The 21,794-nt window shown below is 41.4% G+C and overlaps 1 protein-coding gene across 5 annotated transcripts in view; it reads left to right on the top strand.

Moving 5' to 3' along the window:
* Positions 1-20,891, top strand: part of cyth1a (cytohesin 1a) — a 42,150-nt gene extending 21,259 nt beyond the window's left edge. For 3 of the 5 annotated variants that reach the window (XM_085156187.1, XM_085156185.1, XM_085156189.1), the window contains exons 2-13: positions 7,265-7,347; positions 9,404-9,468; positions 10,934-11,000; positions 11,098-11,216; positions 12,137-12,217; positions 12,460-12,572; positions 13,642-13,790; positions 13,872-13,984; positions 17,502-17,580; positions 17,658-17,726; positions 17,871-18,025; positions 18,911-20,891. In XM_085156187.1, the coding sequence (XP_085012313.1) occupies positions 7,265-7,347; positions 9,404-9,468; positions 10,934-11,000; positions 11,098-11,216; positions 12,137-12,217; positions 12,460-12,572; positions 13,642-13,790; positions 13,872-13,984; positions 17,502-17,580; positions 17,658-17,726; positions 17,871-18,025; positions 18,911-18,989 (1,172 nt within the window). In that variant the 3' untranslated portion in view covers positions 18,990-20,891. Of the gene's footprint in view, positions 1-7,264; positions 7,348-9,403; positions 9,469-10,933; positions 11,001-11,097; positions 11,217-12,136; positions 12,218-12,459; positions 12,573-13,641; positions 13,791-13,871; positions 13,985-15,102; positions 17,582-17,657; positions 17,727-17,870; positions 18,026-18,910 lie in introns of those variants that run through there. The other 2 variants (XM_085156184.1, XM_085156188.1) reach the window with 2 other exon arrangements.
* Positions 20,892-21,794: the final 903 nt, after the last annotated feature.

Raw genomic sequence — 21,794 nt, 5'->3', positions numbered from 1 at the left:
ATCATCCCACCTCTCTTCCCACAGTTTCTGTGTTCTTCTGCCATTTGCTGTCCCACGCTTCCCTGGCTAAACACAGGGCTTCTTCTCCTGTTGTCTCTCCTCTGCCAGTCCCCCTTCACATTTCATACCAGCAGGTCAGAATGAATGGATTTGGGCCTTTTTTTCCTTATTAATCCATAACTGGTGGTCCTTTTCAGTCTGGTGTGTGGATTCTGTTTCTTTGTGTGCTCTAGAGGAGGAGGTCAGAGATGAATGATTTTTTTTTCTCCTTTTGGTGACCACATTCAAAACAACCTTAGCTTTGTTGCCTTTGCTCTGCTTTGTTATAGAATGTCTATTCCTGTCTGTGTGTGTGTTTGCTTTTAGATATAAATGAGAGAGGGTGCCCGTGGGATTTGCTAAAGTAATGAGATTCAGTCTGAGATATGTGGATGAGATAGTCACATTTAAATCACTTTCTGTTTAAGCAGACAACAGCAAGAATCAGAAAGCTTAGAGTTATTTATTAGACTGAAAATCAGCACCATAATCGATTGTGTGTGTCCTGTGCTGAATTAATTAAACCTTATCAAGAAGTGGACTGCTTCTTTTGACCATTTGTGCTCTTATTGGTATTGGCTAGGGAGCAATTGATTGGAGCCTACGTGGCTCTTGAGGCCAGTGGCCAGGTTTTAAAGGGAGGATTGTCAGTGTAAATATAAGGTCAAATGTTGAACAGCAGCAACAGAAACCTGATGGAATTGGGGGAGAGGAGCAGGTAGATGTTGACTCGAGAAAACTGATGTTCTCAGTTCAAATGAGATCGGCTGGAATAAGAAGGGAGTGCAAAGCATAGATAGGAGTTGGTCAGACCAGAAGGATGGTGCATGAAGGAGAAAACCTGCAGACACAAACAACAACAAAACCTTGTGCAAAGAATGATTGCTGCTGACAGTGTCATTTGTTTACCTCCATCACTGTGTGCACTTCATCAAAATAAAAACAGTGATCTGTTTGTGTCTTTGCATATTCCCTCACTCAGCAAATTGTACGTGCAAATATATTCCTGATGTCTTCATCTGCTGCTGTAAAACACCAAGACCTTATACACATCTGTCTACTAAACTGTCATTTTACTATAAAGATCACTCAGCATTAGTTTCTTCCTTACATGCAATACGTACGCATGTCTAGTATCTGTGTTGCTGGAGCAGCCTGAGTAAGGAAATTACCTAGTTAATATTTTTTTCTCTTGGTCCTTGTGTGCTTGGAGGAGCTCCCTAAATTGGGTCACATCAGCAGGGAGGGGGAGCTAAAAGATCTTATGAGCACTCGGAATTCTAATTTCCGTATTTTCCAAGGAGAGTTCTTCAGTGATCTGGGTGGAAATGAGACGTCTGCTTCTTTTGCCAGGATGGCAATCAGGATGAGTATTAGTGGCTTCTGCCGCTCTGGGAGAGTGATCTATAATTGGTATCTCTCTTGATGCCACCTCCCTGGTGCGCTCTGCTGACCCAGCCTTCACTAAAAAAAATGCTTCACCCATCTAGGAAGTCTTAGATTAAAAAAGTAAGGGTGCACCGAGACAAGGTATTATTCTGATTTAGGGCTCAAATGAAGCTTTGGGGAAACTAAAAAAAAACTTCTTAAGCACTTTACCTAAAGTACAGAATGTATTTGACAAGAAGTGGGATGTACCGGTTCAGGAGTAAGCGCCATGATTATTCTTGCAGAGTGCATTGAGTGTTTCAAGTCATACATTTGGGTTGAACTGCACCCAGGAGTAATGAGGGCCAGGCCACTGCAGGACAGCTCTGATTGTAATATGCCAGATTTAGCAAAAGAGCACTTGTGTCAGTACCATTAACCAATTGCTTCACATTGTCATCTTTTTCAGCAAGGTATATACAGTGGGGCAAAAAAGTATTTAGTCAGCCACCGATTGTGCAAGTTCCCCTACTTAAAATGATGACAGAGGTCAGTAATTTGCACCAGAGGTACACTTCAACTGTGAGAGACAGAATGTGAAAAAAAAATCCATGAATTCACATGGTAGGATTTGTAAAGAATTTATTCGTAAATCAGGGTGGAAAATAAGTATTTGGTCAATAACAAAAATACAACTCAATACTTTGTAACATAACCTTTGTTGGCAATAACAGAGGTCAAACGTTTACTATAGGTCTTTACCAGGTTTGCACACACAGTAGCTGGTATTTTGGCCCATTCCTCCATGCAGATCTTCTCAAGAGCAGTGATGTTTTGGGGCTGTCGCCGAGCAACACGGACTTTCAACTCCCGCCACAGATTTTCTATGGGGTTGAGGTCTGGAGACTGGCTAGGCCACTCCAGGACTTTCAAATGCTTCTTACGGAGCCACTCCTTTGTTGCCCGGGCGGTGTGTTTTGGATCATTGTCATGTTGGAAGACCCAGCCTCATTTCATCTTCAAAGTTCTCACTGATGGAAGGAGGTTTTGGCTCAAAATCTCACGATACTTGGCCCCATTCATTCTGTCCTTAACACGGATCAGTCGTCCTGTCCCCTTGGCAGAAAAACAGCCCCATAGCATGATGTTTCCACCCCCATGCTTCACAGTGGGTATGGTGTTCTTGGGATGCAACTCAGTATTCTTCTTCCTCCAAACACGACGAGTTGAGTTTATACCAAAAAGTTCTACTTTGGTTTCATCTGACCACATGACATTCTCCCAATCCTCTGCTGTATCATCCATGTGCTCTCTGGCAAACTTCAGACGGGCCTGGACATGCACTGGCTTCAGCAGCGGAACACGTCTGGCACTGCGGGATTTGATTCCCTGCCGTTGTAGTGTGTTACTGATGGTGACCTTTGTTACTTTGGTCCCAGCTCTCTGCAGGTCATTCACCAGGTCCCCCCGTGTGGTTCTGGGATCTTTGCTCACCGTTCTCATGATCATTTTGACCCCACGGGATGAGATCTTGCGTGGAGCCCCAGATCGAGGGAGATTATCAGTCGTCTTGTATGTCTTCCATTTTCTGATGATTGCTCCCACAGTTGATTTTTTTCACACCAAGCTGCTTGCCTATTGTAGATTCACTCTTCCCAGTCTGGTGCAGGTCTACAATTCTTTTCCTGGTGTCCTTCGAAAGCTCTTTGGTCTTGGCCATGGCAGAGTTTGGAGTCTGACTGGTTGAGGCTGTGGACAGGTGTCTTTTATACAGATGATGAGGTCAAACAGGTGCCATTCATACAGGTAACGAGTGGGGGACAGAAAAGCTTCTTACAGAAGACGTTACAGGTCTGTGAGAGCCAGGGATTTTCCTTGTTTGAGGTGACCAAATACTTATTTTCCACCCTGATTTACGAATAAATTCTTTACAAATCCTACCATGTGAATTCATGGATTTTTTTTTTCACATTCTGTCTCTCACAGTTGAAGTGTACCTCTGGTGCAAATTACTGACCTCTGTCATCATTTTAAGTGGGGGAACTTGCACAATCGGTGGCTGACTAAATACTTTTTTGCCCCACTGTAATTGGAAAGCATTATCTTTGGTTTAAAATAAGATAAATTTAGTACTTTGTAATACTGACTTGGTTAAATGACCTCTGAATAGAGGTGAACACACTTTGGGAGTGACAGTTTCGTAATGATGTGCTGGAAATGACAGTCTGATGGTGTTAGTGCTGTAAAATGAAACAAAAAGCAAGTTGCAAGAGTGCTGATCATTAGTTAATATGTGGGTGTGCAATTCCATGTTACTTTTCCCTGGTCTCTCTGCATGACGGCACTATGTGCAAACACACCCCCATGTGCGTTTGCATGTAATTCCCCTAAATGACTTATTTTTCACGCATTGCAATTCCGAAAGTAGTGAGATGTGGGCGTCATGTGTTTTACTTGTGAAATAGTCTGTCGAGTCTGTGGTCATCACAGGTTCGACCCTGCCCTTTTTCCATGTGAGAGAGTAAGAATTAAGATAGATGAGGAGGCGTGGTGTGCGTGGAAGGAAATGCCTAATTTATCTCTTTTCTATAATATTGTAATGTCAACAATAAAATATGGATAGTAGGTGGTTATCACAAAGTATCTTTTAATAAGACCATTTATTTTCATTGTTCCAAAAACAAATAGTCCCTTCATTCTTCCTCTACCCTCTCTGACTCTCTTTTTAATGTCCTGCCTATTGCTGATGACAGCCACATTTCATCGGCTGTGTCAGTGCAGAGGTTTGCTGAATGTGAGCCAAGCAGTGCTCCAAGCATTTTCTTAAGTTGATGAACTCCCTCTTCATCTGCTGGTTTCTGGGAAATTACACCCACTTGGTGCCCACCTCTGAAGCAAGCATGTTTAGGGCCTTTCCCTGCTGTGCTGTGGTTATGGTTATTTTGGGTGGAGCAAGGAAGGCATTGATGGTTTCAACCATGTTGCTCCGTGATCATGTGGATTCAGATGACATGTCGGGATGCAGTGTACGTTTTGATTGCAGGATCTGGGTGCCATCGTGCATCTGTCATATGGATTTTGCACAAACTATTTTTATGTGCTCTCAAAGAGGAAAGTGTATAAACAGTTTCCGTCCTTAAAATTATTAGTTTGCTAATTTTTTCAGTTTTCTCCTTGGAGTGAAATTATAGTCCTGTATGCAGCTCTTCTCTAATGTCAGTCCTCCTCTAAGGCCTGGAGCAATGTGGCTGTTTCATATTGGGACCTGCTGTCCTGTGCTGTGTCCTGTTCATTTTTTTAGGGTCTGCCAGGCCCCCTACTTGACATCGTGTTTCTAGAAAGACAATTGAATTTTCTTCTTTGAGATCATCCTCCCTGTTGTTATTTTTTTAGGCTGTTGAACACAAGGCCCTGCTCTGGATTTCATCATTGTGACACTAACTCATCCAGGCGATCAGGAGATAAGGTCATTAAATGCAAGGAGGGCCATATATTCTCAGACCTATCACCACTTTGTTTGTGTGTTAGGTGGTGCCTTCTTGTGCATCTGCGAGGAGGAATTGTGACCAGATTTTTAAAAAATGCACATATATATTTGGGATTGTGTCTTTGCTCAGTATTATCCTGTCAGCTCCCGCTTATAAACAAAATTCATTCAGACCCGACTGTGACTTTATATAGCAGAACGCTTGGTATGTATATGGCCGGTATGCCAGAATTACTTAAGGTGTCGAGGTTTGATGTGTGAAAGGTCAGCTTCATGTGGACTCCCATTTTCCCCCAGCTGTCTGAAAGCAAAACAGGAAGACAGCATGGCATTGTTTTGGTGCTCCTTCAGTCTGCTCTAAAGCAGTCCCTGTTTTTTAACTTCCATTGTCTATTATCCCTGTGTTAAATATTATCAGAAATTCTGGGAAATGCCATAGTTATTTACCCCAATGTCTTTAGGTTTACTTGCTTCTCTTATTAAAATAAGCATCCTCAGTTATACAGATTTCTTTCTGCTGGTTGTATATTTAAAGTTGGATTTTTTTTCTTCTTCTTTTTGCTATTTGTATGTTTGTGTCTCGTCATTTATGAGTGACGTGCTTAGGATAATTTCTGAATGTCAGTTGTGTCCTTCGATTGTTTGCTTCTCTTTTTTTTTTTAAAACCATCATCATTCCACTAACACTTTTACATGTGGTACACTGTGTGTTACCCAGTCTCATTGAATCAAGAATTTTACCTCTACAGTTATGTTGAGTCCTCTGTCCTCAGCTTTTGTCTCTTTATATCTGTTACTTTGTTAACTGCTGAAGACTGACTGAGATCCATAGAGTCATCCAACCTTTGACCCCCTTTAACCTTTAAACTCTGCTGAGGAAATGAAACGAGGAGGTTACAGAACAGATCTTGTGCTGAGCCACTGCAGGAACTGGAGAAATGGCCTCGCATGCCAAATAATGTATCTTCTGTCTTTTTTATGCAAGTATTTAAAGGCAGCTGATTATCAAGCAACACTTTACAGCAAAGTTTTGGGCACACACCTTTTTCTTGGAAAAAATTTTAATTATGAGAGAAGCCATTGAAACAATTTGAATAGCAACGTCAACATCAATGTCTTATTTGTTTTATATTGAAATGTCATTATGTGTTGTTTCCCACTGGGAATCCACCTTACTAACAATGCAGATTAATGACATTTACTACTACTACTACTACACTTTGTGACTACTTCCCTTACTCCATACCATTAGTTTTTGTTATTTTACATGGTATAGCATACATTTTGTTTATCAAGTAAACAAGTTAATCAATACTTGTTTTTAGAAATTGACTGTTAAATATATAAATTACACAAACACACAAGATGCAGCTAAGTCATTATTAGCATATTTGTAAGGTTATGTTTGGTCTCAATAGGGCTGCTGACAGAATAACCTGATTGCTTTATTAGGAAACTGTCACTGTTTTTTAAAGAGAAAATGTAAACTTTCTAGTTCAAATGTAAAGCAAATGAAACGCACTGTTTGGAGTGCTGCTGTGCTTACAGTGCTCGGTGTCCACACATCTAGTTTTCGCTCAAGTGGACAAGCAGGCACGTTGTCCATCAAACAGGCTAATAATAACTAAGGTGTGAGTGACAGGAGGACTGTCAGCACTTTGATACCTGTCACATTTGTGCTTCTTATGCACTGATGCTCAGTGCTGATTGGCTGACCAGACATTTAAAAAAAAAAAAAATTGTAGTTCCACAATAGCTGATTTCCTGTTTGATCCGCATGCGACCGCTGCTGATTAGGTCACTCTGTTGGTGTAGGCATTTTGAACTCTTTAGTGTTTGTAATGCAAAGGCTTATTTGAGCCATCACTAACACTTTAACAAAGAAGGACTTTTACTGTATTGTCTTACGACTTACGGTAGCCCCTGCAGTTGAAAATGTCTTCTCATAAATCACCACTGGTTTTCATTGTTCCTCATATCATCTTCCACATTCCTTGCTATGTGTGTAATCACTTTTTGGAATGTTGAAGAAATGCTTCAGGGACATTTATTTATAGAAATGGCAGGGATTGTGCTACATAGTGGACGTGCACATGGTCATCTATGCATGCTGACAACTTGCCATTATTGTATTGTTTCTTTTCCTTGTGGAGGACTGATGTACATTCATGGCACTTGTATTGTGTCTGTGCAGGCACGTCTGCATGGTATGCCTCTGTCTGCGTACAGCCTTATGTACACCCTTGGATCATGACTTTTCTGTTACTTTAACCCTAGTGGACCATTACCAGCCCTCACACATTGGGACAGTATTTCACTGGTTATTCTAAGTTATTCTAACCCTTCATCTTCTTTCTCATGTGTCTCTAGTGCCGGACGACCTCACTCCAGAGGAGCAGCAGGAGCTGGAGAATATCCGCCGGCGTAAGCAAGAACTGCTGGAGGACATTCAGGTAATCCTAGAGGAGGATATGTAGGCAGCGTCAAAAGAGACTCTTTTAATGTTAGTAAGGAAATTGGATGTCGTTTTTATTGTTCATTTATTGAAAGTGTTAACATTTTAACATTTTCTTTTATCTGTCAGTTTAGTGTTTTATCTTTCAAGGATAGAAACTCCTTCAGCAGCATTCTTAACTCATGCTTGAAAACCTTGGTATTCAAACAGAGAGAGATTTGCGTTCACTCTGGGGAAATCAGGTGACAAAGAAGGCAAAAACCATCAACCATCCTGAACCTGTGCTGTCATCTGAGTTCAGGAAGTTGTTTTCTGCTCGTCACTACCTTATACCCCGAGTGTAGAACAAATGGATACTTTAAAATCCTTCATTCCCTCAGTTATTAGATCATCAAACCTGAACAGGGTTTATTTTAGTTTCATTATTTTCTGGCGTTGTTCGTTTTTAGACTTGTCCTTTTTAATTTTTTGTATTTATTTATTTTTATCCTGATTGTTTGTTGATCTGTGCTAACAGTGCAACAGTTGCAACAGTGTTTGTGACCACAGCTTAAAGACTGTATGTTGTGTGACTAGGTTGAGTGGGTAAGCTGCAAATGAATTTCCCTTCTTGGGGATAAATAAAGTTATCTTAATCTCAATCTGACAAAAACGACTCCACACACAGATAAAAGGTGATTATGTTCTTATGACTGCACGTTTGCAGGAAGCTAGTAGCATATCCCTCCTGATTTACAAGCAGAGCCAGGATTCAAAGCAGCTCTGCTGAATTTCCATAAAGTGGTTTATTTGATTCCTGTCCATGGCCCATGATGATGTTTGTTGGCTTCAAACTTGAGACCAGAGCATAGCTTGTGAATCTAGCTCTATCTGTAGGTCAGTCCTCTCACTCAGTAGGCAGCGATAATAAGCAAATAGCTCGCAACAAAGGTGAGAGACTGTCATGCCCTGGAATTAATTATGATGGTCTCCTGAATTCCCAGTGGGCGAATTGGCTTCTGCTGACCCCAGTGGATGTTTGAGGTGTGATCTGTCACCCTTACTTTTATGAGCTTAGGCCACCATCACTGCCCTTCCCCCTCTATGGCTGCCCCTATCCTGTCCTCGTCTCTTTCTCGGTGCTCTGCACACTGACCCCTCTCCTCCTCACTGGCTCCCACACTCTCCTCTGCTGGCCCTGCATGTCAAGGCCTCGGCACCACACCCACTCTACTTTCTGTATGAGCACAGCCTTTGTTTGTGCAGACAAGCATCTGAGGAATGTGTTGTGATTGCACAGGCCTTGAATGGACAGATGTTGTCTTTGTGGTTTCACAGTTGGTAAGTTGGCATTGTGTACAAAAAATATTGCATTGTCACGCATGGTAAAGGAAAAGGCTTGATGATTACTGTTAGTAGGCAAACGAGATCTATATTTGACTTCTCTTATGCTACTGTCTGTTCTCCCATGCTTTGATCAAGCTGATCTCATCCTCTGCATCCTCTGCCTTTACTGTGCCAGTCTGGCACCAGCAGGTCTAGCAACTAAATCTGCCTCTGAGACCATTAATCGGTAAAATACCACACAAAATATAATCCTTTTCCATGCTTACTTACTCCATTTGTATTGAGGTTATCCCCTAATGTTCTCCGCCCAGTGAAATTCAGATTGAGAGGATTGTTTGGCTCAGACACATCCTAGCAGGCTTTCTGTGAAATAGGAGCTGCTATCACTTTATAGTTTAAGGAGCATGCACAGTGTTGCATGTGCAGCATTATCTGAAGAGGCCAAAAAGTGACTTTTCTCTCTTTGTTAAACTGTTTGCTCTGATGTGAGTATTTATGCAACAAAAGGCCACTGACTTACAGACAAACAATGATTCAGCCTCTCTCTGCACTGTTTAATACCCTCACGTTTGGGGGGGTTGTAATACAAATGCGTTGCATGTTATTTGCATTGGTTATCCCTTTCCACGCCTCTTCGAGGGAAGTTGATGGACATATGTTTAACCTGTTCCTGACTCCCAACAAGGCTAATATATATATATATATATATATTTTTTTTTCCTTTGTAGCGGCTGAAGAATGAGATAGCAGAAGTTACTAGTGAAATTGAGAACCTGGGTTCCACTGAGGAGAGGTAAGAGAACTGGAGTGACTTTCCTCCCCTGCAAACACATTTCTTTCTCTGTTGTGTCTAAGTTGCTTGCTTTCTATTAACTTAGCAAATGAAGCTGTCAATTATTCATGTTTGATGGCTAAGTTGGGCCTCCCATCTCACCAAATTGGCTGTGCTTTTAAAGCCGTTTAAATGTTTCATCAGGCACACCCTCATGATGGGAGGCCTCATTGAATAATGCAGTGGGTGTTCGGGCAGAAGCAGACAATGGGTGGTCTCAGGGGAGGGAGTGCTTGGGTTTGGTCTACTCTAGTGGATAGGGATTCCATCAGCTGCTGAAAATCTCTGAAACGCTCTTTCAGTGGTACCTAAAACCCCATTAGGGGTGCTTATGATCAGATATTTCTGTGATCCATTGATTGGAGATGGTACATAGTAGTTAGCGTGCGTTATTGCTCTTCATATGAGTGCTGGACTTTGGCTGACAAAAGCCAAAGGAATGCTAGTGTGAGTGAATCAGTGGGGAGAGGTGGAGATGGAAATGTAACCATGGTGACTGCGGACTCTAGGATTGCACTTTGACCCTGAAATTACTCAAAGCCTGAGAAACCACACATTCCCATATCCATGCTAACCTTTAACAACTGTGTCTGACCAACACCTTGTCATCACAGTTGAGACGTACGGGAAAGCTCCTGACAGGCCTTTTTAAAAAGAGACAGACACTGAGATAGGTGAATTGAGCAGTAAATTGAGTGTGTTTCAGTTTATCTAAATCTCTGAGCTTCAAATTCTTGTCACTGCTTCATATATACTAGATCTGCAAAATACTGCTTTAGTTGATTATTATTTACTGATCAAGCATTTTTCACCATTTTCTAATATAGGTGATAGAGCCTGACAGATATAGGATTTGTAAGACAGATATTGATATTGACTGATGTATAAATTCAATATATGTATTTTATTCTTTCAAAAATACAAAACGTAGAGATTTCCCTAACATTTGATATGTGCAGCTCTGGGTCCTTATTAACATATTACAATGCAATTTAAATCTAATTTGTTTTGTAGTTATGATTTACTCATTTAAGCTCTGCCTGATACTCCTCAGATCAGTTGATTGTTGTTTTTGCATGTTCCCAGCAGGGACGTTGCAGAGTGCCCTCTAGTGGGCATGCTATGCAACATCAGTACTCAGACAGTTGAAGGGTGTTTCACTCTCTTGCTTCTTTACTAGTTGATATTTTTTGTATGAGCTGTTATGAATGCTGATAGCAATATATCACCAAATGGCTACAAATAGTTACCGGCTTCTTATAGACAAGACTGTTGATTGATCAAGAAATAATTAACAAATAACTGATAATGAAGTAATACCTGTTGTGTCCATCATTGTCATTGTGTCACCACATTATCATAGTATAACTATTCTGCATTATGTTCATGTTAGTATTAATAACAACATAAACTCTCTCTTTTAAAGGAAAAATATGCAGAGGAATAAACAGGTGGCCATGGGCCGTAAGAAGTTTAACATGGACCCCAAAAAGGTAGGTAAAAAAAATACTGTGGCTCAATTAGAAATATGATTTGTTTGTTGTGGTTTTCGTAATCAGGATATAACCTGGGGTTCACTTTCTTTCTCAGGGGATCCAGTTTCTGATTGAGAATGACTTACTGAAGAATACCAGCGACGACATTGCTCAATTCCTCTACAAAGGAGAGGGCCTCAACAAAACAGCCATCGGAGATTATCTTGGAGAGAGGTCAGAAAGAAGATTTTATTCACTCTCTCTCTAACTGTCTTCCACTCATGCTGGCCCATTAGTCAGCAACCATACACGTGGTTGATAAAAGTATCAAATAGAGAACACATAGTTTCCTTATTGCTGTATTTCCTCTTGGTCAAGCTCACGCCCATCCTTTCCCAAACACAGGTTATTGGTTCCACATTTAGACCTTCCTCTCAAGACAATGATCGTTACTCTAAAGCCAACATCTGTGCTTGATTATCTTACTCATAAGTAACTTGGTCAATAGACTCACAATTTTGGAATGTGTGTGTTTGAAAGCAATTAAAGATTTCACTCGAGTGAAGAGATCATCCGTGTTAGAGTGAACACATAATACAGGAAATATTGATGGGCTTAATGTACGGTATGCACTGTTCGGGGACTGTAAGGATGGCAGTGTTACAGGCAGGGTGTGGTCTGTAAGGCCATAGCGGGGACTGGAGTGCTGTTGATGTATGCTTTTTGGTTGTTATCAAGCTATCTGGTTCTGTAAGGAGGGGCTGTGGCAGCATGCTAGTCTTAAGACATGATTGGTCATTTGTCCACTTGAGATGGTGTTGAGTGGATATGACTCTGAGCTCCTTAAAGCCTTGCTGTGATCCCAGAGGACAGATCGTTTTCTGTGAAGGGCATAAAGGTCGGGGATGATGTCATGCTAGATAAGTGAAGAGGGCTGGGAAGTGTGTGTGGTCCGTCATGTGGGGTTTGCTGGGAGTATCCATTGTATCGTCACAACCCCTTGCTTATCAGATTACCACCCCCCCCCCCCCCCCCATTTAATGCTAAATTTTATCAAACACATACTACCATTTTATTATTTTAAGTCTTATTAACAGAATATAATATGGACATATTCACTGACAGGATAATTTACCCTTTTTTATCTACCTTAGAGATGATTTCAATATCAAAGTACTCCAAGCCTTTGTGGAGCTTCATGAGTTCACAGACCTCAACCTGGTTCAGGCGTTAAGGTAAGATATCCTCCTAACATCTGTTACACACACAGCTGACTCCTCATACTGTTGCTTCCTTGCAGGTTTATGTAAATCACCTGCACTAACATCAGTTTTCACGAACAGCCTCATTTGCAGTTTGTAAGGATGCAGCTGTCAGTTTCAGTCTCGAGGAGGAAAAGAAAAGGAAATAAATAAATAAATTCTTTGACACTTGAAAGGAAGTCTGTTGCTCACTGCAGAGTTGTGTCCCTTGACAGACAGTTCCTATGGAGCTTTCGGCTGCCAGGAGAAGCCCAGAAGATCGACCGCATGATGGAAACCTTTGCTCAGCGCTACTGCCATTGCAACCCTGGTGTTTTCCAGTCTACAGGTATAGCCGTCGTGTCTTCCAGCCCAGCTTTTAGTGCTGTCATAAAAACAGAAATAACCATAAATGTTAGAGCAGTGAAACAGAACAAAATGACTTCACTTCATATTTTCTCCTAATAAAATATCTTAATACAGATTTAGATGTTAAACTTGGCCTGTTGAATAGATCATTATCTGTAAATTTCCTCAAATGTCTTCTGTGTTACCCTGATTAAATGGACTGGCTCTTATGTAGTGCCTTTCTACTCTTCTTGAGCACTCAAAGCATTTTATGCAATGTGTCTCATTCATTCATATTTTCAGTTATTTCTGCATATAAGGGCTTTCTATTTAACATTCACAGTATGATAAACAAGAGCATTTCGAGGTTCAGCATCATGCCCAAGGATACTTTGACATGTGGACTAGAGCAGCCAGGGATCGAACCACCCATCTTTCAATAAGTAGATGATTTGCACTACTCCTGAGCCACAGCCACCCCAATTAATCAGTAGTATCTCTTTAAACTCATACCTTTTCATGTTGCGCTGCAATCCAGTGACAGGTCAATGGAAGTCATGTAAAAGCTGGATCATTTAGCAGACACAAAGTCTGTTGTGGTGAACTGTGTCAGGAAGTGTCTGGCTTTTGGGAAATAATGACACTAGCAGACAGACAACTCCATCCCGTATGGATGCTGGTGGATGTAAATAATGCACGGGACTGCCTTAACAGGCTTTTATAAAGTGCTGCTGTTTCAGCCATGTGCTTCGCCTCAATGTCTTTTAGCTTATGCATGTATACACATTAGACAGCACATGCAGAAGCATACTTGGCTGCCCACATGCAGTCCTCCTCTCCTGCCCACTCTGCGCCCTAATGAAGCTACATCTGCCTTTTCCCTCCCAGTTTGACTGCAGTCCCCTAAGTGCAGTCCTTTCAGCTCGACTAATTTACATTCATATTTAAACGCAACATTAAACACCCACACCATTTTTATGGTAAATGGCAACCTTTCACTGCCTTTCAAACCTCACCCCCTCTCATAGTGCGATCCCACTTTTGTTTTGTTTGGGGTTTTTTTCTTACAGACACATGCTACATTCTGTCATTCGCCATCATCATGCTAAACACCAGCCTCCACAATCCAAATGTAAAGGACAAGCCGACCGTGGAACGGTTTATCTCCATGAACAGAGGCATAAATGATGGAGGTGACTTGCCTGAAGATCTGCTCAGGGTGGGTAGCCCTTCCCAAACTTTGTTTCCTGAAATCGCCCTTCTTTCCTTAATCCCACACATTCTTTACTCTTTGTTTTAGAATTTGTATGAGAGCATCAAGAACGAGCCTTTCAAAATACCAGAAGACGACGGCAATGACCTCACACACACTTTCTTCAACCCGGACAGAGAGGGCTGGCTGCTAAAACTGGGTGAGTGTGTACACAGCTACACGAGAACACAGAGAGGCTATTTTCACCCTCACGACTGCTCCCATAGATGACTTTGTTGTGTCATTAAAGCTGCACATATTTTTGCATACCCTGATAACCAGTGTCTCCCCTGATGTAAATAGCCTATGAGTGTGCGTGCGTGTGGGTGCGTGTTAAAGGTTACTGTGAGCACACGCGAATGGCTAGAGACACGTCTCCCCGCTTTAATGTATTATAAATGTGGTCTTGAGATCAGACCACCACATGTGGAGACCTTTGAATTATTTACGATGATGCATATGCACACACTGACATGCACACAAATACTGCGTTTCAAAAGTTGTAAATCAAGTCAACACACACGCATAAAACACACTCTAAAGTTCAGACATTTTTAGGAAGCTGTTCTCATTTTCTGTGCATTTTATAACTGAATTTGATATTTGAGATGTGTAGGTTGTCCCAAACTGAAAATGTTAGTGACATTTCTATGGCCTCTTTGACCCTCATGTGTAAATCAACTGTATAGTTTGACATAAGCAAAGAAATAACCTGTATCATTAGAAACGTTTACAGGATGGTAACGAACCTTTCAGTGGTCACATTCAAATCGCTCCTGGATGCCAATTCTTCATCTTCTGTTTCCTCTGACATATCTCTCTGTTGTATAAATTCACAAAAGAATGCATGAATGTATAGAGTGAAGACCTTCAATCACTGTGAATCTTTACAACAGACTGTACTAAGGGAGTCAGAAATCATCTCTTTCCACTTACTCCTAAATGGCAGATTTGAGTAAAATAATCAGGGTGGAAGGTCAAAAAATTACCTGATATAATAAGGTGAGAACCCAGTGAGGGATATATTTCATGTAGTGCTTCACAGTAGCTTTCTTAAGTCCACATGGACTAGATCGCCCTCTTGTGGATTGGCTTGATATCAGCAGATGGGAACGTTTGCTGATGGCAAAAGCTGTGAAGCAGTGCATTGAAGCCTCACTGCGACCAGATTAAAAGGACTGTGGTGCTATATTTCTTTATCATTTAATTTGATTATTTTTTTCTTTTCCTCTTCGTTTGTTTGTTTGTTCCCATGATTTTGGCTGTTGTCTTTCCTCAGGAGGTATGTACACCTGCTCTTCCCCAACGCTAGTCCATCTCTCAGCTCTCAGGTGCTTTCGGTGGCCTGCCATGCTTTCGTTCTCTTCCTCGTTTATTACATTCATACAGAGTTATTTTGTGTGTAGATTTTTTTTTTGTCTCCCCATTGACTCATTTGAACTTCAGATGTTTGTTTGTTTGTCTGCTCAGTCTCTCATGGAGCTGGTGGTTTTGTCCATGCTCTTTTATCTTTGTCGGGCAGTCGCCAGGTGCATTTGTCACCCTGTGGACTCGACTCGGGGAGCTACTGCTTTGTGACCACACTACTGAGCAATTTGCCCTTTTTTTTTCTCTCTTTGCACTGTGGTGGTCACTCTCTTTGATCTCCCGTTTTTTGGAAGCTGCATTATACCTTTTTTCCATACAGCGAGCGCAACAAAGGACTTAGCTTTGAAAAATTGATCATGAACCAGTGTACACATTGGAAGCTGTTGTTTGCTCTCTGATTGAATGGAAAGGGAATACTGCACCTTTTCATCAATGCAGCTTTCCTTATCTTCTTGTATAATTCCTACACGTGGATCTGAAGGTTAACATTGTGGCTCAGGTTGGTGTGGTGCTGGACCGGACTGGACCAAGATGTGGGAAGATGGCATGGACAGAGGAGTGTGCTGAAAGGAGCCAGACATTGTTTTAATGATAAATTTATATATTGGTGTTAGTGGTGCATGTTTTCTTTAAATTACAAAAAAGGGGGTAACTAAATTCAACTTGGGGTTTGTTAATCATCAATTGCTAATTGATCGGAATGAGAAAAATCATCCTCAAATAAACAATCACCTCATAACCTCCTCTCGTCCAGCCTCTCACAGTCCCATCTTGCATGGGTGACTCACTCCACTCAGCCCCACTCGGGCCTTGCACCGTCCACACGCCTCTCTGCAACAATCTGCTGGGACGTCCCGCCTCGTCCCAGACATTCTTGCACAGGAGGCAGTGAACTCTTTATTTTTCTCAGAGTGACAGGAACTGACACGGCCATCAGACCAATCGCTACTTTTAGCCAACCCAATCAACTTTTAAGCCCGTCAGCTGTGTGATTCTGCCATCGCGTCTGTGCTCTCTGTTGGTCTGCTTTTGTTTTTTGTTTTTTTTGTTTTTTTTGCTGTTGCAACATGCTGACGAGTCAAGGTGCGGCGAGGAGCCCTATATCTCCATTTCCGTCTGCCAGTTCAGGCGTGTCGACAGTTTCTGTAGCTACTAAACGTAGACTGAAGTGTTGTGCCTGTCATGATGTCTGTAATATGATGGGATATCATATACAGCTGTCTGCTGCTATATGATAATACAAGTGTGTTCTACATGTCTATAGAAACATCTTCAAACCCTTGCTTTTGGTAAATGGGTTTCAAAATGCAGCTTTTTACTAACATTGGTGGTGGGAAAACCTAGTCTAGACTTGGCTTAGTAGGCTTATGACTGTCATCGTTAGAAGGACCCCTCCCCAATAACTAAATACTGTTTCTATATAGATGCAAAATTGCTTAACTAAGCCCAAACAGGATATTTAAGATTGAAATGCCTGTGGAGAGACTAAGCATAACTTCAGGCACTGAGCTTCCTGCCTCTCTCTTCGTTGGCATCCTATCCTCCCAGAGTGTGGCTGCCATCTGGTCCTGCGATCATGTTTCCCCTCACAGGAAGCTGGGTGACAAAGGGGGTAAGAGTTCAGCTAGAGATCAACAAGAGCAGAGTCAAGTAATGAGCCCCTGCTGCACTTTAAAATGAAGAAGATAACTTAATCCACAGTCCCTCCTCACTTTCTATGTTCAGCCCTTATATATGGATTTTGCAGCTTTCTAACTGTTGCCCAGTAACATAAGTGGTTCATCAAGCTTAGTGAATGCAGAGCATATAGATCTGTATGCTCCCTATTGATTCTGGCTCTCTAGCCCTCTGAGTAAAATGGTGTTGAGTCAAGAGAGGAGATGCCAGTTTTTTCAGTCATGTCAAAATATGATTGAAAAGTAGCAAACAGCTTTCAAATCAATCCTCAGATGTAAACTCTGGGTAGTTTTTATATGCATTTATCACCTATAAGGAGTTTCTTTATCATATGAACAGTATATCAGACTGGAAAATGGCAATCAGGCCCATAAATCAACAAATACAAGCAAAATGATAAAATAGTTATTATAGCTACAAATGGAGTGGTGATGGGGAGCACATGGCATGGACGTGGATTAGGGTGGATAGTGGGGTTCCTTAGGTAAAGGAAGTCCTCTGGAGCCGTCATCTGTCTGTCTGCTCATACATCTGTCTGCCTGTCTGCTGCTTGACACGGTGCTTTGGTGCTCGTTTCTCTTTCCATATCGCTTTCTCTTGCTGAGCGTTTCTGATGCTTGCTGTTTGCTCAACAGGGGGACGAGTTAAAACTTGGAAGAGGAGGTGGTTCATCCTCACAGACAACTGTCTGTACTACTTCGAGTACACCACAGTGAGTACAGTTGTTTCTCTGTTAGAGTTCCCTCCTTTGCTGTTGTCGCGCAGTGCTCTCATTTTATATTTGTGCAGGACAAAGAGCCAAGAGGAATCATCCCACTGGAGAACCTGAGTATCAAGGAGGTGGAGGACAAGAAGCCTGTACGTACAGCTCCCTCTAGTGGTTCATCTGTGGATTACCCACAGTTAGAGACTCAAAATTGCATTTTTGATCAACAGTTATTTTTAAAATAGTTATTTTTGTGGCATTGTCATTTCTAACTTAAATCATCATCACTTCTGTAGAACTGCTTTGAGCTTTTCATACCTGACAGCAAGGACCAGGTGATAAAGGCATGCAAGACTGAGGCTGACGGACGGGTCGTGGAGGGCAACCACACCTTCTACCGCATCTCAGCCCCCACAGCTGAGGAGAAAGAAGAGTGGATGAAAAGCATCAAGTAATTTATATGTTTTTAATTACTTTACCTCTTTTGAAGTAGCTTAATTTCAGTGATGGCAGTGAATGTCACCACCCTAAAACATGAGTTTTTGACTCTTTCTCCCCTTAAAGTCAACATGAATGATACATTTTGACAACTCAGTTTATATAAATAAAGGTTTAGGGTTTTTCCCTAAAGAGTAGTCCTAGTAAGCTGTATAGGCAGAAAACACCCTCACTAACTTCTGATTGAAACTCATTTGTTCTGGAGTCTGCAGTCCTTAAATATGACAGAAACAGCTCTCTTCAGAAAATAGAATTCCATTCCCAATATGTGCTAGCATGACGTCGGGGCAGCATGAGTGCGAGAAATTTTTACTTTTTTTTGCCGATGCCCGTGATGCTGCCCCAGGCAACCGCCCGTGTCGCCCATATCAAAAACCGCTACTGGGTGGATTATTTTCTGCTGATATCTGCGAAAGCCCTGCAAAGCAATGAAACGGCTTTTTAAAGCTGCTAAATCTGAACATATTGCGTAAAATCTTTGTCCGTTTTTCACATTTCTTTTAATTCTCCCAAAATACTTTGTTTTCAGAGGCACATATTTTTCTAAACAGATTTAGATTTCTTGTCCTCGCTCTTCCAAAAGTACAGAACAGTATATTGAGTCTGATTATGCTGACTAGCTCCTCTAAATGAATGAATTAAACAAGAAGAAGAATTTTGCCTTCCAAATGACTTTAATTAGACTCATCCTAAGAATGTTTTTTTTCCAGACAAAAAAGAGAAAAATTAGACCTTCTTGCACAGCTGAGCCGTGTCTAACATTAGTGTTTTATGAGTGCGTCAGTTTGCACATTTTATGAAATTTTGCTGACATTTTTCTCTGCTTCTGCACCCACAGAGCTGCCATCAGCAGGGACCCCTTTTACGAGATGCTGGCAGCCAGGAAGAAGAAGGTGTCATCCATGAAGAGACATTAGGGGCACTCGGCTCTCCGGACGTTGCATTTGACAGAATAAGGGGTGCGGGGTCTGTTTGCCCTTCCTGGGCCATTGCAGAGGTCATGACCGAGGTCTGCCTCTGACCTCCCCAAGGCTTTTCTCTAGGATACACAACAGGTCTGACTTTTGGACTCTGCAGGCCAGAAAACAAAAAACAGGAAAGCATGCTGGGTTTTTAGATAAGAGTCTGGGCTGAGCGCCTCCTCTAACCTCCTGTCTGAATGTGTTGCTTTCTCTCTCAGCTTTGTATGTGCTCTTTGAGACCGGAAGGGAGTGTTACTGTGCAACTCAGAGTCCCTTTTGAAGACGCGTTAAAACAACACAGTTCTCATATACACTGCATACATACGCAACATCACAACAAGCATACTTTCATGGAGTCCTCCCCCGTCGCGCACATTGTTTTAACTCAGCAGGTCTGACCGAGTGTGGCACCCCAACCAGAATATTCCTCACTGTGTGGAAGAAAAGCAAAGATCTTTTCTGACGTGCTTTAATATGTTTTGGTAATACGTGTCTATTTTTACAGCTTTTACTGTCAAGTCCTCTCGAGCCTTTTGTTGTTTGCTTTTGTAGAATAAAATGTTGTTGAGATAGAAGCTGTAAAGGGGCTGCTATGAGAGGGAGGGAGGGTTATAATTTGCCAACTGTTAGTGATTTTTTTTCTTTTTTTTTAATAGAAAAAAGAAAACAAACTTTTTAAAAAAAGGAGAAAAAAAAGTTGCCACTCAGGAGATTGCTACCATGTTCAGAGACTTTACAGGGCGGGTTGACTTGGATCATGTAAACAACTCAAGAGATGCATTCAAAGGAACGAAAGGCACGACGGAGGCCCGGGCTGAGCTGTGTTTGTATGTGAAACTGCAGAGAAGGCGTCTGCTTGTCTGGGAGGGGATGCATCCCAGGGATTATGGGCCTGTCTATCGCTTTGGGCTTTTCAGGACTGAGGATTGGAGAAAAAAAAGCAAAAAGTCGGCCCATATTTTCCCCCTCTTTGTCTCATTTCGACTCTAAAACCAAATCATTATATTCCCGTATCATGCAAAAGTCATTGAAATGTCAGAAAACTTACTTTACTGCTGCACAGTGCCTGGTGCTGTAGATGAAATGTGATGAGAAATGCTGCTGGTTAGCAAAAGTAATTTAGATATATATTTTTCTTCCTTTGTTCCACTCATCCCACCTGTCACGCTTCTTTAGAGGTTTGCTTTTACTGTTATAATTAAACAACATTTTCAGCACAGCCTCATTCATCGTTATGTTTAAGACACACTGTAGTTTATGAATATTGCTTTAAAGGAGCAGAAATAAAAGTTTGTATTATAGAAACAGTCCGATCCCTGTCTTAGTCCCTGTCTCAGGATCCAGTGTTCCAGGTGAAACAATACTGAAGAATGTACTGTGGTGAACCAAAATATATATATTTATAGATATATATATGTAGAGAGAGGGCAGAATGGCTGATTAGCGATGCACCAAAAAAGCAAAAAAATAGTTTTGAGGGTACAGTTAAACAAATAGGGTCTGATTTGTACACCAAGCCATCGTCTCGACTGCTCCACGGTTGTCTCTTATCTCATCTGTGCCTGCTGTCCCTAATCCCACCCCCAGCCGTCCTGTTTCCTGGTCTCCTCCTCTCCTCTCTGCTCTTCCCGGCGCACTACTCCTAGAGGATTAAGCAAAAATGCAAAACAATCATAATTCTAGACAGTATTGGTTTATTTATCAAAGTTGTACATATTTAAATGTATAGTGGGTATTGTGTTTCTAATTTTGTTTATTTGTTTTGCCATTTTCCTTTGGCACTCTGTTAGAATGACTGAGTTAAGGTTTCTATCAATGCCATTTAACCGAGCTGTAATAAAGACAGAATTGTCACAATGCTGACTGTTGTATTCTGTTTCGTTTAAATAGAGCACGGAAGCATATCATAGTTTTAACATGACACCACCGGGTGGCAGTATGTGATAAGAATCATTGGCCATTGTGCTGCAAAGACAGGCCGCGCTATTTTTCCGTTGCAAATGGTTTATTGTGCACTTTTATGCTGCTAATTAATGCACTTTTCCCAAATCGATGCCTAAATCAAATTATGGTTTAAATGTTGCCAGTCAGCCACATATATATGGCTGTGACTATAACTTCCACTTGAGGGCAGCCTTGAATTTGAATCATGCCCCCTCTGTCCTAAACACACAAGTCCCAAAGAACATTTGCCCTTATAAAATCCACCCTCCCCTTCTGTTACTGTTTAAAACCAGGCCTTATTTACCCTTATAACATTTCATATCTTTTCACGGGCTTGATTTCAAAGTATTTATGGCAGAAATGTCAGGACAGCAGGGAAAGGTCGATATTCACAAGTGAATATGTATCATATTAAATGATGCCTGGAAAGGCAAATCAATAGAAATGACTTTCTCAATGGAGCAGGCATGCAGGAACCAGCAGGATGTAACTGTTGGGATACAGTGCAAAGGGAGAACATCTGGGGTCACAAAGGCTAAGATGCAGCTGGATTTGTGTTTTATTTCGATGCCGTGTGTCACAGTGTCATGGGAAAGAACTGGCTGAAAAGTGATTTTTTCTTATTATTAATGACTTTGTAAAGCAGTAAATGATAGGAAGCAAAAAAAAGTCACAATCCTGTTGCTTCTGTGGGGAGAAAAAAAAACACCATCTTTGATGAATGGTCTGCATATTTTTTCCCTATTCTTTCCATCATGTTCAGCAGTCCATGTGTAATTTCACACAAGACCCTTCAAAGTAGTTTGGGTAAACATT

The sequence above is a fragment of the Neolamprologus multifasciatus genome, chromosome 4, assembly GCF_963576455.1.
Source record: "Neolamprologus multifasciatus chromosome 4, fNeoMul1.2, whole genome shotgun sequence".
NCBI lineage: Eukaryota > Metazoa > Chordata > Actinopteri > Cichliformes > Cichlidae > Neolamprologus > Neolamprologus multifasciatus.
Note: the sequence above shows the minus strand (reverse complement) of the source record. Positions and strands in the feature narration are given on the sequence as shown.